General features: G+C 40.8%; 1 protein-coding gene across 1 annotated transcript in view; it reads right to left on the reverse strand.

The window, feature by feature from the left end:
* Positions 1-16,810, reverse strand: part of ITGA11 (integrin subunit alpha 11) — a 197,392-nt gene that overhangs the window by 62,086 nt on the left and 118,496 nt on the right. The window contains exons 6-9 of the mRNA XM_027851835.1: positions 14,001-14,128; positions 11,825-11,973; positions 3,378-3,522; positions 1,569-1,734 (exon numbers count right to left, since the gene is read on the reverse strand). Coding sequence (XP_027707636.1) covers positions 1,569-1,734; positions 3,378-3,522; positions 11,825-11,973; positions 14,001-14,128 — 588 coding nt within the window. The remainder of the gene's footprint in view (positions 1-1,568; positions 1,735-3,377; positions 3,523-11,824; positions 11,974-14,000; positions 14,129-16,810) is intronic.

The following is a 16,810-nucleotide window of genomic DNA, read 5'->3' on the forward strand; positions in this document are numbered from 1 at the left end:
TTTATATTTATAATTATAATTTATAATTATATTTATATTTATAATTATAATTTATAATTATATTTATATTTATAATTGTATTTAGTCAGCTTACACCCTCCAGACTAGAACCAGATCTGCCCTCCATTCTGATATAGCCTTATTACCAGGCCACATAGGCTTGCTTTCACTTGGTTGGGCAAAGAACCCACAAACTCTTGCACCCCACGCTGCTGCTCAAGTCTACACTATTACTCTTAATTACTCATTATTCCTTTGGCCTGAAGGACATGTGGGATCTAGGCCCAGCCTTGACACTCATCAGCTGTGTCACCTTGAATAAATCATAGAATGACAGAATGTCAGAGATAGAAGGGGACATTTAGTCCAGAGGCTCTTAACCATAACTACAGAGATCTCTTTAGTTTCTGTGGATAGATTTCAGGGGGTTTGTGAACTTGGATGGGAAAAAAAAACCCAAACATCTTTATTTTCACTAACCTCTACCTGACATTTAGCATTTCCTTCAATTATATAATGAGTAACAAATCACAGTAGTATTAGCAGTACCTGTGACTTTGTCACTAACATAAATCACAGATATTTTCATACCACATTACAGCTGTTATAAATATCTCAAAATATCATTTTTGTTTATCAGTACTTTGAAAAACTCAGAGATAACTTTAAGAAGTTTTATTGTTGTTCAGTCATTTCTTACTTTTTGTGACCCCATCTGAGGTTTTCTTCGCAAAGACACTAGAATGAATGGTGTACCATATCCTTCTTTAGCTAAGTGGTGTGGTAGATAGAGTGCTGGGTCTGAAGTCAGGAAGACTCATTTTTGTGAGTTCAAATCTGGCCTCAGACATTTATTAGATGTGTGACTCTGGGCAAGTCATTTCACCCTGTTTGCCTCAGTTTCCTCATCTGCAAAATGAGCTGAAAATGGAAATAGAAAACTACTCCAGTATCTCTGCCAAGAAAACCCCATTTGGGGTCATGAAGAGTTGGATATGAATGAACAACAACAACAACCATTATAGGAATAAGCACATAGCCTCTGGAAGTGACTACTTTGGAGGGAACAATAGTCATCTGGATGTGCAACTTTCGGGGTGTTTGTTAAACAAGCAGGCTCATGACCCTACGTTCATTTATACATTTCTTTGTGAAGCATTGCTTGAGTCCTTTCCCTGTATGTTTGCCTTATCTATCATCCAGCTCCAACCACAAGCTTCTCAAGGGCAAGGATGTTGTCTTGAGAGCTATTCTCTTTGTATCTCTCCTCTGCCCTGTGTCTAGCTCCTGTGTATCCAACAACTCTCATCTAAATTGTATCTGTGGGCATTAAATCCTATTTTTAATGTGATAGGAGCCTTGGTTATATAAAGATATCCCGTAGAGCACCTCTTCAGAAAAGTGAGGATGCCTATGTCTTGTGATATGAATTACAAAATCCTAGCCCTTCTAAATCAATCTGCTCTTTAATTCAGGTTTCCCTATTTAGGTGTGTTTAAATGGAGGTCCACTGGTATATGGTTCTTTACTCTTTCTGAAGGTATTTCCTGGGAACTGGTATCACTCACCTTCCAAGCTGAAAATCCTGTCCCCCAGGGCATCCACAATATCCTTCAAGGCCGCCTCGTCTGTGACGTTGAAGAAGTGCTTGTCATCAGGGTCGCTGGCTATGTATTTGATTTCATTCAGAAAAGCTTCTGGGTTGATGCCCCTCCGGTTATAGTAGCCAAGGACCTATAGTGGGGTGGGGAGGGACCATAACACAGCTTGGTCTCCCAATGCCCCCATTCCCACAGGCTCTTAGGGCAAGCTGGGAGGGTTTCATTTTTCCCCGCCAGCTTATGGGTTCCATTAGAGCTAATGTTTATATTAGGATGAAATGGAACCAATATGCCAGGAAAGTAAGGACCCATAGCATCATAGAATTAGGATTAGGTATTTAGAAACATAATGAGATCAAAGGATCATAGATCTTCAACTTAAAGAGACCCCAGAAATTATCTAGTTCAATCTCTACAATTTAAAAATTGGGAAATATGCTCAGAGAACAGCTAGGGGGTATATAGTATTGGGCCTGGAGTCAGAAAGGGTTCAAATCCAGCCTCAGACACTTACTAGCTATGTAACCCAGAGCAAGTCACTTAACCACTGATTGCCTCAGTTTCTTTATCTGTAAAATGGAGATAATAATAGTACCTATCTCCCAGGGTCTTTGTAAGGATCAAATGAGATGATAATTGTAAAGTGCTTAGCATAGTACCTGGCACATAGTAAGTGCTATATAAATGTTAGCTATTATTATTATTATACAAGTTAAGTGACTTGCATAAGATCATATAGCTAGGGATAGAAAGTCTAGGATTCAAACCCAGTTTCTCTGATTTCCAAATCAGCCACTCTAAGGTTTGTGCCCTTAGTGAAGTCTCAAAGACTATATTCTGACTTTTTGAGCCCCTGTCCAATGATACTGCTTGGATAAATAATAGGAGAGACTCCAGGGCTATGGAGAAATAAAAACAAAACAGTCTCTGTGCTTACACAGGACAAAAGAGAGATTTTCAGCTCACTCCCCACAGGGATAGATAGGAGGTAAAATGGGCAGGACAATCCTAAATTTAGGATGCACGGGAAGGTGTTTATACCATGTGATTTGAGCTGTGTCCCCAAAAGACTTTATTTTTTTTTCATCTTTCCAGTTTTGTTTTTATTTTTTAAAATTATGTAATAATATTTTATTTTTTCCAATTACATGGAAAGACAATTTTCAACATTCATTTCTGGAAAGATTTTGAGTTCCAAATTTTTCTCCCTCCCTCCCCAACCCCCTTCTCAAGATGGCAAGCGATCTGATGTAGGTTATATATGTGCGATCATGTAAAACATTTTCCCAAAGGCCTTTAGCACCAACCTGCCACAGTAGCCCCTTCTAACCTGCATGAAATTCCTACCATTAGAATCTGTGGTGGCTTAGAATGAATGAATGGAAAGAATTTATTAAAGGTCTGTGGTGTGTCCAGTGTTAGGGATATAAATGCAAAATTGAAACAATCCTTGCCCTCAAGGAGCTTACATTCAAATTGGGGAGGCAACATAAATAGGGGAGTGGTAACCAGGGAAAGGAAGTTATGGTCTGGGAAATCACAAAGAGAGTGAGTAGTTCAAGAGGGCAGTCAATTAGACTTCAAAGGTAGGGGCATTGGCTTCAGAAGACCCTTGTTAAAATAGAAGTGTTACTGGGAGGTAGCCCTATAGCACTTTTCTATTAGCACATAGCCTATCAGAGTAGTGAGGCCACCTTGGCCAAAGAAGGAATGGAATTCAGGATGGAATGAAGTTTCAATAGGAATGAAGAGGAAGTAGGTAGAAGAAAGACTTACAGCCACAGCATATCGAGTTACGTTATCCTTCTCACTGTCCTCAATGACCTTCTCCAGATCTGGGCTGTCATGGGACTCTCCATCTGTGATAACAATCATCACCTTCTTAGCCCCCTTCCTTCCTCCTTTCTGGAAAGCCTCCGAGCTAGAAACAGAAAGGTCTAGTCAGAGGAAAAAGGGCCTGGGGAGTGGTGGTGGGGTATCTTTCCCTCCAGACCTCAAGACATACAGGGGCAAGCAATAAGAATGCATCCCATGTAAATAACCACAATAATTCTATATCCTCCTATAAAATCCAACTCTGATGCTCCCTTGTGGTGAGGAGACAACCCTAGGTTTAGATGAGGGTTCTTAACTTTCACAGGCCCCTTTGGCAGTCTAGTGAAGCCTAAGGACCCCCATCCATAATATAAATTACATAGGAGTACCAAGGAAACCAATTACATTAAAATTCAGTTGTCAAAATATTTTTAAAAAAAGCTCATGGAGGTTAAGAACCCATGATCTAGAAGGTTGTAGGTTATAATGGTGTACTGTAAATTCTTATTGGTTCTACCAATATTAAGTACCTGCTATGTGCCAGGCACTTTATAAATACTATCTCATTTGATCCTCATAACAATCCTGGGATGTAGATGCTATTATTACTCCTTTTGCACAGATGAGAAATTGAAGTAGACAGAGGTTAAGTGACTTGCCCAAGGTCACACTGCTGTTAAATGTCTGAGGCTGGATTTGAACTCAAATCTTCCTGACTTGAGGTCCAGCCACCTAGCTGCCTCCTATACAAATACAAAGAATGAAATAATCTCTATTCTCAAGGAGCTTGTGTAGCAATAAGGAAGACAGCACATACATATATAAAAATAAAATACATAACAAAACAAATGCAAACTAGTTAGATATCATATTGTTAAAGAGGGACAGAAAGGAGCAATTGGGAGAAAGGTTTCATGTAGAAGGTAGTGCTTGGGCTGAGTCTTGAAGGAAGGTAGGAATTCTCTGAGGCGGAGGCTGAGGAAGAGGGAGTATATTTCAGGCAGAAAGATGGCCTGTGCCAATGCATGGGGACCAGAGTTGGGCTGTCATGTACGAAGAACAGAGAGGAGGCCAGTTTGTCTGGATCACAGAATGCAGGAAGGGGAGTACAATGAGGCTGAAAGGTAAGTTAGGGCTAACTTGTGAAAGGGAGGAGGAAGGGAGCACCTACTATGTGCCAGGTCTAGTCCCACTGGAGAAGGAAATAGCAGGCCACTTTAGCAACTTTGCCAAGAAAACACCAGGGACAGTATGCTCCACAGGGTCGTGAAGAGTAGGACATGACTAATGACTAAACAACAACAACAATGGGCCAGACACCATGCTAAGTGCTTTACAAATATCTCATTTGATCCTCACTGACCCTGTGAGGTAGATGTTATTATTATTTACATTTTTACCATTGAAGAAAGTGAGGCAAACAGATGTTAAGTGACTTGTCCAGGGTTACACAGCTAGTGTCTGGGGCTGGATTTGAATCCAGCTCTTCCCGACTCCAGGCCTGGCACTCTCTCCACTGTGCCACCTAGCTGCCCCGAGATCTGTACGTGAGGGAAATCACTTTGGCAGCTGTGTGGGAGATGAACTTGAATTGAATGGGGAACATGGGTTGGGTGGTGAGCATATGATTGTCATCTAAATTCTGAGAAGTTTATCAGTAGATTTCTGGCTACCAGGGGATGTCACATCTCCTTCCCTACTTTTTATGTCCATAATAACTTTTGGAACATCTGGAAGAACAGTTTGTGGCCTGCAGAGGTGAGGCAAGCACAGGTATTGGGAAGCATTTGAAGTTAGAAATATTACACATTTATCACAGTGGGCAGTTACATGTAACATGTAGATTCAAAATCGGTGCCATACTGAGGACCCCCTACATTATTTTACTAGGGTCTCCACTTGATCATATTATCTAATTGTCTTAAAAGAGGGATAGATAACCTTAAAAAGTGACATGTCAAGGTTCTGGCTTGTTTCCTTCAATCATACTGTGGGGGTGAGAAGGGAGGTGAGGAGGAAAGGTTGATCACACTGACACCTAGTTCTCACAAATCAGGGTGCTCAGAATATTGATGCTAACAGCGGGTGATGTGGCATGATTGTGGCAATTGACCCACATGCCACTGGAAACCACCATTCATGTTATCTTTGGCATACATTTCACAGATTGCCAAACCCTGTCTGAAATCCTATGCGTTTTGAGGGCATAGATAGGGTCTGTTCAACCTATTCTGTGTGATGTCCAGCGAAGTATCTCAGTGGATAGAATGCTGGATTTGGAGTCAGAAAAACCCAAGTTCAAATCCTGCCTTAGGCATTTACAAGCTATGCGACCCCAGGCAAATCACTTAACTGCTATCTCCCTCAATGTCTTCCTCTGTAAAATAGGGATAATAATAGCACCTACCTTGTGTTGTTGTGAGGATCAAATAAGATAATATTTGTAAAGCATTTTATGAACCTTAAAGTACTACATAAATGCTAGTTATTATTATTATTACTATTATTATTATTATTATACCAGCACCAAGTGCCTTTAAGTCACACTTCGTGTAGTGCTAGATAAGTCCCTGAATACAAGAAGATGAGCTACAAAGAAATGAGAATACTACTAATCCCTTTTATTTGTCTCTCATTTTTTTTATTTGCAAAGTATATTCTCAAATGAGATCATCTCTTAAATGATCATCACATTTTAAAAAATTATGCAAGACATGAAAGGAAGCTGTAAATAATGTGCATCTAAGCACATCTTAGAAATATTCTCTTTTGGAAACATGGACAAAAAGGCTGCCAACTTTATAGGACAGAAACCCTTAGCCCCACAATTTTGGACTCAGCAATGAGAATGTACAGTAACTAGAAGCAGTAGGCTGTCATGGCTAGAATGTTGGCTTTGGAGTCAGGGAGATGAATATGATTATTCCATAATAGCAGAAGACCTACTTTACATTTGGGGATAGTCTTAGAAGCATACTATTTGTTAATTGGCCACAGCCAACTCTTGATTATCTACACTAATGATAGGGAATAGGGATTCAGAAAATCTAGAATAGTAGAAAAGTCCCAAACCACTTATATTTGAAAGCCTGAATACCTTCCCCCCTACCCTCACTTATCTAAAATGTGTATAATAATGGCATTTACATAGTGCTTTGAGGTTTGCAAGCTGCTTTACAAATATTCTCATATTATCTTCCTCCAAACCCTGGAAGTAGGTACTATTATTATCTCCATCTTATAGATTAGGAAACTGAGGCAGACAGAGGTTAAGTGACTTGCCCAGAATCATGTTGCTAGTGTCTGAAGTCAAATTTAAACTCAGATCTTCCTGACTCCAAGTCTAATCTTCTGTCTACTTCATTCTTAGCTTCCTAGTGGAAGAGCATCAGAAAACCTGGGTTCTAGTTCAAGCACTGCCTCTAATTAACTATGTTAGATTTGGCAAGTCATAGAATCATAGAATCATAGAGTGTTAGAGCTGAGAGAGGGATGGAGCCTTAGAGATCATCTGTTCTAATTCCTTTACTTTATAGTTGAGGAAACTGAAGGCCAGAGAGGTTCGGTGATATGCTGTAGATCATAGGGGTAACAAGTGACCGACTGGGCCTAGAATCTGGGTCACTGATCTTCTCTATCGAACTGCACTGCTTCTCAGATCATTGACATTTTGAATAAAATCATATTATGCAAAAATTCTCTTTGCAAAGCAGTTTCACATTTGTTGTTTCAAATAAACCTCATAACTGGCCAAGGCAGGGAGAAAGAATGGAAAACCCTGGGTGAACAGAGAGGGAAAGACAGTCACATTTCCTAACTTCTAGCCAGGTATCTCTGGAACAGTTTCGTTATCTGTCAAATGGGCCTAATAACACCTGCCTTTTCTTATTGGTAGGATCAAAGGAAATTATGAGTAGGGAAATACTTTGAAAAGTATAAACACACTTTATATTACTCAATTGGCTAGTTTGTAATAAATACCTACTATGTGCCAGGGATTTGTGCTTGGCCCTGGGAATATAAATGCAAGAATGAGAGTCCCTGGACTTAAGAAGCTTATTTCCTGACATGCAAGGCCTTGTATTTTTGATCACTTTGCTCCCATAGCACATATCACAATTTCTTGCACACAGTAGACATTAATCAATGTTTCTTGAATCAAATTGAATTATTATTATTGCATGGACTGTTAGCAGCCTGGGACCTAGCTAGGCATATGAAGAAAACAGAGTTGAAAATATTATTGTCTTGGTCAGAATATAGGCTGACAGTGAACCAGCTGCATTCCCTAAAATGAGATCTTTTTGCAAGGAATAAAAAAATGAGTATCCCCTGAAAAAATAATACTGATTAGAGGCCACACTCAAGTTTTATACAACCCAGATTTTGAAAGAAAAAAGAAGCCCACTCTTTATTTGGACCAGCATAGGATATTGTCCTCCTGTTTCTTAGAATAAAAAATTACCTTATTTCAGTGAAATCACCAAAATATATACTGTGACTAGTTCTTGGATCCTTGGGGGGAGGAGGAGGGGGCTTTTCTAGCTTTGTAAGTGTGGCATGTAATGTAATTTGGGGCTGAAAGTGTACAGGTTATATAGTTGAACCTCGCATAAAGTACAGATTATACACCATGGCAATCTCTGTGAGCCACTTTAATGGTCCAAAACATCTGGTGAGTCATACACTAAACATCTTTCTGGGCTCTGTTGGGACTGGAGTCTGTTGCTAATGAGGCCAAGGTAGTGGGTTTGATTTAGGTATGGGCTAATTAGCTTTGAACAGAGAACAAATCAGTCCCAGGACCTCAGGCTCCCTCACTAACCCTGTGGCCAGCTCATTCGTGTATGCTGCAGATCACCAGGGCAGAGGATGGTGGGCATCTAGGAGAAAGGATTGGGATGGCTCAACACTAGACATCTCACTGCTAGCAAAACAACCCCCAGAACAAAGTCTCCTGATGGTGAATCACTAGTCTGGGCTTCACACAAGTAAGATGTTCACTGAGGAGTGACTTAGAACTAGTCTCAGTCTACCCAGTTTTAGCTAAACATGCTCATCAATATAGTAAGGCAATGGCCATGGTGGTCCAGGGCCTGGATGAAGCTGATGAACAAGAGGGAAAGGAACAAGAGGGAGCTCTCCTGAGCTCCCAGGTTAGAAGTCCTCTGGGAAATACTTTATCAAAAGGTTTTTCTTGAGACTTTCAGGTTGGGTAACTACTGCTTAGTAGATATTTCATCACATTCGTTGATCAGAGTGCCAGACTTGTAGTAAGGATGTCTTGAGCCCATATTTTGTCTCTGACATGTAGTAGCTATGAGATCACAGGCAAGTCATTAGCTTTGGTGAACCTCAGTTTCCTTATCTGTAAAATTGGGATGATAATATCCTACACCTACTGCTTAACTCCCAGGATTGTTAGATGGCTCAGATGAGATAATGTATATAAAGTGTCTACAAAGTTTAAAGCGCTGTGTAAATGCCAGCTAGTATCATTTATTACACATGTATAGTATTACATATTATATATTGTTATTGCAGCATGGGGCGAGGTCTAAGTACAGAGAAGTGAGATTTGGCAACCTGAATGAGAGGCAGGTTCTTTGCTAATGCCATCTGCACTAGGGACAAAAGTTAGGAACCATAGAGTTAATAGACCGAAGGCCAAGATACAAGCCAACTATTAGGGAATAGAGCATTGGACCCAAAGTCAGGAAGACCTGAGTTCAAATCCTGTGTCAGATGCTTATTAGCTATGTGACCCTGGCTAAATCACTTAACCTCTATTTGCCTCAGTTTCCTCATCTATAATATAATAGTAGCTATTACAGTATATTATAATAGCATCTATAATTAATATAATATATTAAATATATTTATATGTTACATTTTTATATACAACATATTTACATATAATACATTATGGTATATATTACATATGTATAGTATACATTATATAATATATGCTACATGTTCTATATATATTATATATATTATACGTAATATATATTATAGTAGCATCTATAATATAATAGTAGGGGATAATAGTAGCACCTTTCTCAAAGGGTGTTGTGAGGATAAAATGAGATAAGATACGTATTATAATAGAAGGGACAGCCAATACAACCACTTCATTTTACAGTGGAGGAAACTTAGTCTCAGAAAAGTAAAGCGACTTTTCCAAGATCAAAGAGGTCATAAGTGGAAGAGGTGAGAGTCGAATCCATATCTTCTGACTTTAGAACAAGTTCTTCTTCTATTCTACCACGTGGGTGCATTCTTGTGATGAAATCCTGGCATTAAAGATACTAGCCCACAGGGGAAGCTTGGAACTAATCATCATCATAACTAGTATTTACTATAGTGGTTCAGGTTTTGCAAAGCACTTTAGCTAGTTAACCTGTCGCTCCACAGTTGACTCTTCCATTAGAATGTGAGCTCATTGAGGGCAGTGACTGTTTTTATTTTTATTTCTATTTACAGTGCCTGGTACATAGCTAGTGTTTAATAAATACTTGTTGCTTTACTGAATGAATTTATTAAATGGTGGAGGAGCAGGGAGCCCACAAAATGTGATAGGGCTCCATTTGTCTCCTAGAGATGACCCTAGCATTGGCCAATGACTAGGCTTCTTGGGTAGCATCCATTTAAGAGGTAGGTATAGACTATGTTCCCACTTAATCCATGCCTGTTTCCTAGATGGACGCTACCCAAAAAGCCAAGTTATTGCCCAATACCAGAGCCACCCCTGATGAGAGTAGGCCGTGGATGAAGGCAGCCGACTAGGCTTCTTTCTCCAACTCTGAATCTTGATTGCTTTTCATTCTCTTTTGACTGGAGGGTTCAGTCTTGTGACCTTTTGCCTTAGGCCAGCCCAGCTGCCAATCCAGGGGTTTCTCTCATAGAGGACTTTAAGGGAGCTCCCTCTGCCATGCTGATCATCAACTCTTCTACCAGCTTCTGGTCTTAGAGTTGGTTGGGGTTACTGAGAGGTTAAAGGTCATAGAGCCAACAGGCATCAGAGGTAGGACTTGAAACCACGTCTTTCGGACACCTGAGGCTAATTCATCACATCTGCTCTGCCACATTGCTTCTCTGTGTACTCATGATGTAATTCATATTTATAATTATTTGTGCATATGTCATATCCCCCTAGGAGACTATGTCTTCTATTTCCTGCCTCCCTCAGAGCCAGGTATGGTGTTCTTCACTTAATAAGTGTTTGTTGAATTGAATTCTGCACTTTCCTCATGCAGAACAAGGACCCCAATTAACAGTCAGTCAGTTACTAAGTATATCAGTACGTAGACTGTTGAGTCATTTCTGTTGTGTTCAACTCTCTGTGATAACATTTGGGGTTTTCTTGGCAGAGATACTAGAGTGGTTTGCCATTTCCTCCTCCAGTTCATTTTACAGATGAGGAAACTGAGGCCAACAGGGTTAAGTGACTTGCCCAGGGTCACATAGCTAGGAAGTATCTGAGATTGGATTTGAACTCAAGACTGCTTGACCCCAGGCCTGGCACTCCATCCTCTGTGCCACCTAGCTGCCCCAATAAGTAGGTATTTCCCGAAAATTGGGATTTTCAGCTGGGATGAGGAGGGTTCAGCTGAGATGGGCATGGTGTGATGAAAAGAACACCAGACTTGAAGTCTAAAGATCTGAAATTTTCAGTTCCAGCTCTACAACTAAATCTTACCAGTGTCTAGCTATAAAATGGGGAGGAGGAGCATGGTGTAATAGAAAGAGCACTAGATTTGGAGCCAGAAGATCTGGGTTTAAATCCTGACTGTGGTATGTACTTGCTGTACGTCCTTGGCAAGTCACTTTCCTTCTCTGTCCAAGTTTTCTCATCTTTAAAAGGAACACGTTGGATTGGATGACCTTTGCCCCAGATACTTTGAATCTAACCTGCCTAAGGATTATTATGAGGATTAAATGATAATGTAAAAAAAGTTTAGAGCAAACATTAATATCAATAGAGATATGTCCACCTGAAGGATCATCACTGTATAGAGGTGCAGTGCGTCACGGAATGCTGCCAGAATGGACCAGTCCTGGAAATATCTCCTGGTATGGTGTCAGTGACTCCCTAGGGTCAAGTTGGTCCCTAGGAGCTCCATCAGTCTCAGAATCTGTTTACCCACCCCCACAAGCTTTCAGGGGCTGCTTGGATGCAGTCTGTAGCTAGGCCTCTGAAATACCAGGTAGATGAACTCCATCCCTTTTATTTTCTGTACTAGGTATGTGTGCATGCATGCATGTATGAACAAAAGCGTGTGCAATATGCATTTGTGTTCATGTGTGTACACGTATGCATGTGTGTATGCACATGTGTGTATGTGTGTGTGGCCTCTGCCCTCATGAAAACAGGACATTTTTGAATTCCACATCAGAACTTTTACCGAGCAAATTCTATCCCAAACGCCGTCCGGGTCTCTGTACCTCCTCTCTGCTCGATGTGGCTGGCAGCTTCCACCACATCTTTTACAGACCTGTAGTCATTCAGGTGAAACTCATGCACCACATCTTCTCCGTACTGAACCACGCCCACCTGGAAATCAGAGGGGGGAGGGAAGCACGTGACCCACTGTCCCTTGGACTGACTGGTGAGGGTGAAGTGTTCTGGACTCTGTGCCCTTTGGGTGCGATGGAAGATTTGTGGATACTGCCTCTCCACGGCCCCCAACCCCCAGGAATCCATTAGCACTGAGGCAGAGCCCTCTAATGGCCAAGGGGACAAGGATGGCAGGTGGCTGCAGAATGGGAACAGATCCAAGGAGTGAATTGAACAGGTTGAGAAGGGACAGGAATGAAGTCTATGGCCTTAGAATGGGTATGGATCAGACAAACATAGACTTGTTTACCAAATCCCAGAATACTGGAATTCAAGGAATTCCTTAAAACTTAAAAAAGAGAAGTTCAGGACAAATAAAAATGAAATCTTATTTTATGCAATGAAACTGATTACAGGATGCTGAAAGAGCCTTGTATATCGTCAAAGGACCTGAGTTCAAATCCTACCTTTAACTCTTACTGGCTGTGTGACCCTTAACCTCTCTATGCCTCAGTTTCTTTATCTGTAAAATGGGAGGGGCTGGGGAGAGTTCGATTAGATGGCCTCTTCCAGTTTTAGATCTATGATCCTGGAACCTCAAGAGTTTGTACAGGGTGGAAACATCAACTGCTTTAATTCATTTCAACAGATATTTATTAGGCACTTACTGTATGCCAGGCACTGTGCTAGGCTTGGGGTGAGAGTACAACGCCGTAAACCAAATAGCTGTTGCCTTGAAAGACTTTGCCTTTTCCTGGGGTCAAAATAATACCATACATGGGTCAGTAAATAAAAAATAATTTTTTTTGTTATAAAAAATAAGAACAACAACAGAAAAGGGTGGGGGAAGCACTAGTAAATCAGGGGAATCCAGAAAGTCTTGTAGGAGATGGCACTAGAACTAGTTTAAAAAAAAGGCTTAGACTTTGAAAGATTTAAGAACTCTAATTCTGATTGATGATGAAGAGTGCTGCCCATCTCCTGACAGAGAGGCAATAGATTAAAGAGAGATACATTTTTGTACACAACCAATGTGGGAATTTGTTTTGTTTGACTATGTATGTTTGCTATAGGAGTTTTCTTTTTTTTTCCAAGTGGGAGATGAGGAGAGAAAGAAAAAAATGCTTGTTAATTGAAAAAAAAAGTTTAGATAGATTCCTGGCTCATGTCATAGAGCCATGTTATTGTTGTTCAGTTGTATCTGACTCTTCATGATCCCATTTGGGGTTTTCTTGGCAAAGATACTAGAATGGTTTGTCATTTTCTTCTCCAGCTCATTTTACAGATGAGGAAACTGAGGCAAACAGGATTAAGTGACTTGCCCAGGATCACACAGCTATTAAGTGTCTGAGGCCAGATTTGAACTCAGGAAGATGAGTCTTCCTGACTCCGGGACTGGCACTCTATCTACTGCGCCACCTAGCCACCTAATAGAGCTATACAGGGTAGTTAAAGATAACTAGGAATGTTTGGGAGCATGGCCCTAACCTGTGAGGACAATGCAGTGAGATTTCCTCAGTCTGTCCTCTGGTGTCCTCATCAGAGAAAGAACTCTGCATTGGAGGGGTTGTGGAGCTAACTGAGGCTGATGACTCTAAAATTTTTCAAATATCCTAAGTGGCTAGGATCTTCCTTGATCCATTTCCTTTTCAGTGATCCCTTTTTATGTCTATGGGGCTATCCCACCAGCACAGAACTGGATCAGTTGGTGGATTTGGGAAAAGTCAGTTATTACAATCCTGAGTCTTGCCCAGAAAAAAGGGGACATTTCTGAACTGGAAAGAATACTTTAGATTTTTCTATAGGGTTTGTCAGTCTACAAAGAATTCACCTTACAATAATCCTATGAATCAAGAGTAGAAGGTATTATTATCCCCATTTCAAGGATGAGGAAAACAGGTTTCACAGATTGTGAATTGCCCAAGGACATGCTGCTAGTTGGTGCTGGGACTTGAACCCAAGTTTTATGCCTATGAATCAAGTGCCCTTCTCTCAACAACATGAAATAACCCTTGGACACTCACCTGGATCTGACCAGGACCAATGTAAAACTTCTTCAAGATGTTTATGAGAAAGTGCTGGACTTCTACCCAGGGGTAGATGCTGTTGGAGCCATCCAAGACAATAATGATATCCATGTATGTTTGACACCCTAAGAAAACAGACACATAATCGTATCTTACCATATTTGCATGTATAATGAGTCACAGATTTTTGGGCTGGAGGAGACTTTTCCTTCAGGCTGGAAGAAATCTTAACATCTCAGGATATTAAATCCTTCTTTAAATGCCCCTAGGGAAGGAGATTCCTTAGTCTTTCTTGGCCATCTGTTCTAGCCCCTAGCCACACTCACTGTCACAACATTTTTCTTTACATTTGACCTAAGTCCTTCTTGGTATAGTCTAAACCACTCTCTCTCTATTGATTGGTTCTCACAGGTTACTTTCTAATAACTTTTCAGAGAGCTTAAGATCATTTCAATGTCACTCCCCAGTCTTCTGTCTTCCTGGACAAATAATTTCATTTCTTTTAAACTCCATGAATTTGTATCCCTCTCATCTCTGTCTACCACATCTGTCTTTAGTTATGGAACCCAGAAACAGACGCAGATTTCAAATCAGTTTTGACTATATTGAGGGCAATGGACAAAGGACTGCAGGGTTCATAGGGTCCTAGAATCATAGGATATCCAAGTTGGAAGGGACCTTGGAGATCATCTCTTCTGAAGTCCCTTCTGGATCAATGATCCTGTGCATGATCTTTTGACTACAAAAGCCTCCATCTGACAGATGAAGAAACTGAGGCCCCAGAGAGGTGACATAGTGATTTGGTCAAAGTCACAGAGATAAGCATCATAACTGGGATGCTTCCTCTAGCTAGGTCATTCTCCCTCATTTTACAGAGAAGTGAAGAGGTCGCACAACTAATTGTGGGCAGAGCTGGAATTAGAACTTAGGAGGTTGACTTCCAGGGTTGGTTGGGAAAGGCTCTAGTCTGTGGCCTGCAGTTAGCCCTTGGCTTAATAATGGCATTCTAGGAAAAGCATCCGAAGGGGAATTAGGAGTCCTAAGTTCTAGTCTAGGTTGAGCTTATGTCCAATTTATCTTCCGAATTATTTATCCTGTTCATTTCTTGTTCATACACAGTTATTTGTATCTTGTCTTTCCTATTGGCCTGTGAGCTTGAGAGCAAGGACTGTTTCTTTGCCTTTCTTTGAATCATTCAGTCATTTTCAGTCATGTTTGACTCTTTGTGACCCCATATAGGGTTTTCTTGGCAAAGATACTAGAATGGTTTGTCATTTTTTTTTCCAGCTCATTTTACAGAAAAGGAAACTGAGGCAAACAAGGTTAAGTGACTTGCCCGGGGTCACACAGCTAGTAAGTGTCTGAGGCTAGATTTGAACTCAGGAAGATGAATCTTCCTGACTCCAGGCCTGGTACTCTATCTACTTCACCACCTAGCTGCATTAAGCATTTCTTTGAATGCCTAGTGCTTAGAACAGTGCTTGGTACATAGTAGACATTTGTTGACTTGACTTGACTTAGCTCTACTGCCAGTCAGCTATGTGATCTTGAGTGACCCCCTTAACTTTTTCAGGGTCTCAGTTTCTTCATCTGTATAATGAGATGGTTCTATCCAGTTTTAATATTCTATGATCTGAACCTTCCCCACCACCCTTCTCCACCCCCACCTTTCCTCTCCCCCAATCATGATTATATCAATGGGAGGTTGTTCCATTGAGGGGATTGGACAGCAGGGTTTGGCAGGGACTCTCTTAACCCACTTATGGGGCCCTGGGCAAACGTTTGTGGCTGGTCCACTGTTTATTTTTTCCATATTGTTAGGAACAGGGAAAAATGGATACCATTATGCAATTTATCATAAAGTAGTGCCTTATGAAACTTTTTGGCTTGCAAATATGTCAATAATGTCTGTGCTGTCGAGACTTTGAAATATGCCCACTTCAGCTCTCATTATAGTAAAGATCTGTGGGACAATTTTGGGTCCTATTGGTTAGTGCTGAGTTTTTGATTCCCTTCATTTTAAAGGAAAAAAAAAACCCCAACTCCAGTTCACCAGGGTAGTTTGGAATTGGTAGAGTAAGACAACTCCTCAAAGCTGTTTCCGTGTGGGGAGAAGTGACTTGGCCATTCATATCATGTTGGCTGGGCTGCAAGCAGGGTCTGATCATCTTAACATGTCTGTGGTTGACCAAGCTTGATGAATTTGCCTCCTTCCCTTGCCCCCACACCCCACTATGGATTCAGGACTTTGCATTAGGGGCCCCTGGTATTTAGGGGGCCTGAGAAATTGTCTCTTTCTGCCTAGAGCAGGGGTTCTTAATCTTTTTTGTGACACAGACCCACTTTGGCCGTCTGATAAAGCCTGAGTCCCTCCTCAGAATAATGTTTTTAAATGTATAATAGAAAATACATAGAATTATAAAGGAAACCAATTACATTGAAATACCATTATAGAAATATTAAGAAACAAAACCAGTTCCTGGAGTTAAGAGGTTAAGAGCCCCTGGTCATCTAGTCCAACCCCTTTATTTTACAGACTGGGAAACTGAGCCATAGGGAGGTCAAGTGACTTGTCCAAAGTCATATAGGTAATATGTAGCAGATTTGAACAACACAGTGAATGCCCTTTGTACCACAGTCTTGATGGGCTGATCACAGAGAATGTTTCTGGAATCTTTCTCTGCTATTGAAACATTGGTCTTCTTGAATTCAGTAAGACAGTCACTCTTGCTTTTGGGGGGACCTGTGTCTTCATCTCCTGCTACCATCTTTCCCTCTTTGGGGGCTTGGGGAGGGTGAGAGGGAGA

The sequence above is a fragment of the Vombatus ursinus genome, unplaced genomic scaffold (genome assembly GCF_900497805.2).
Source record: "Vombatus ursinus unplaced genomic scaffold, bare-nosed wombat genome assembly UNPS02009205.1, whole genome shotgun sequence".
Classification (NCBI taxonomy): domain Eukaryota; kingdom Metazoa; phylum Chordata; class Mammalia; order Diprotodontia; family Vombatidae; genus Vombatus; species Vombatus ursinus.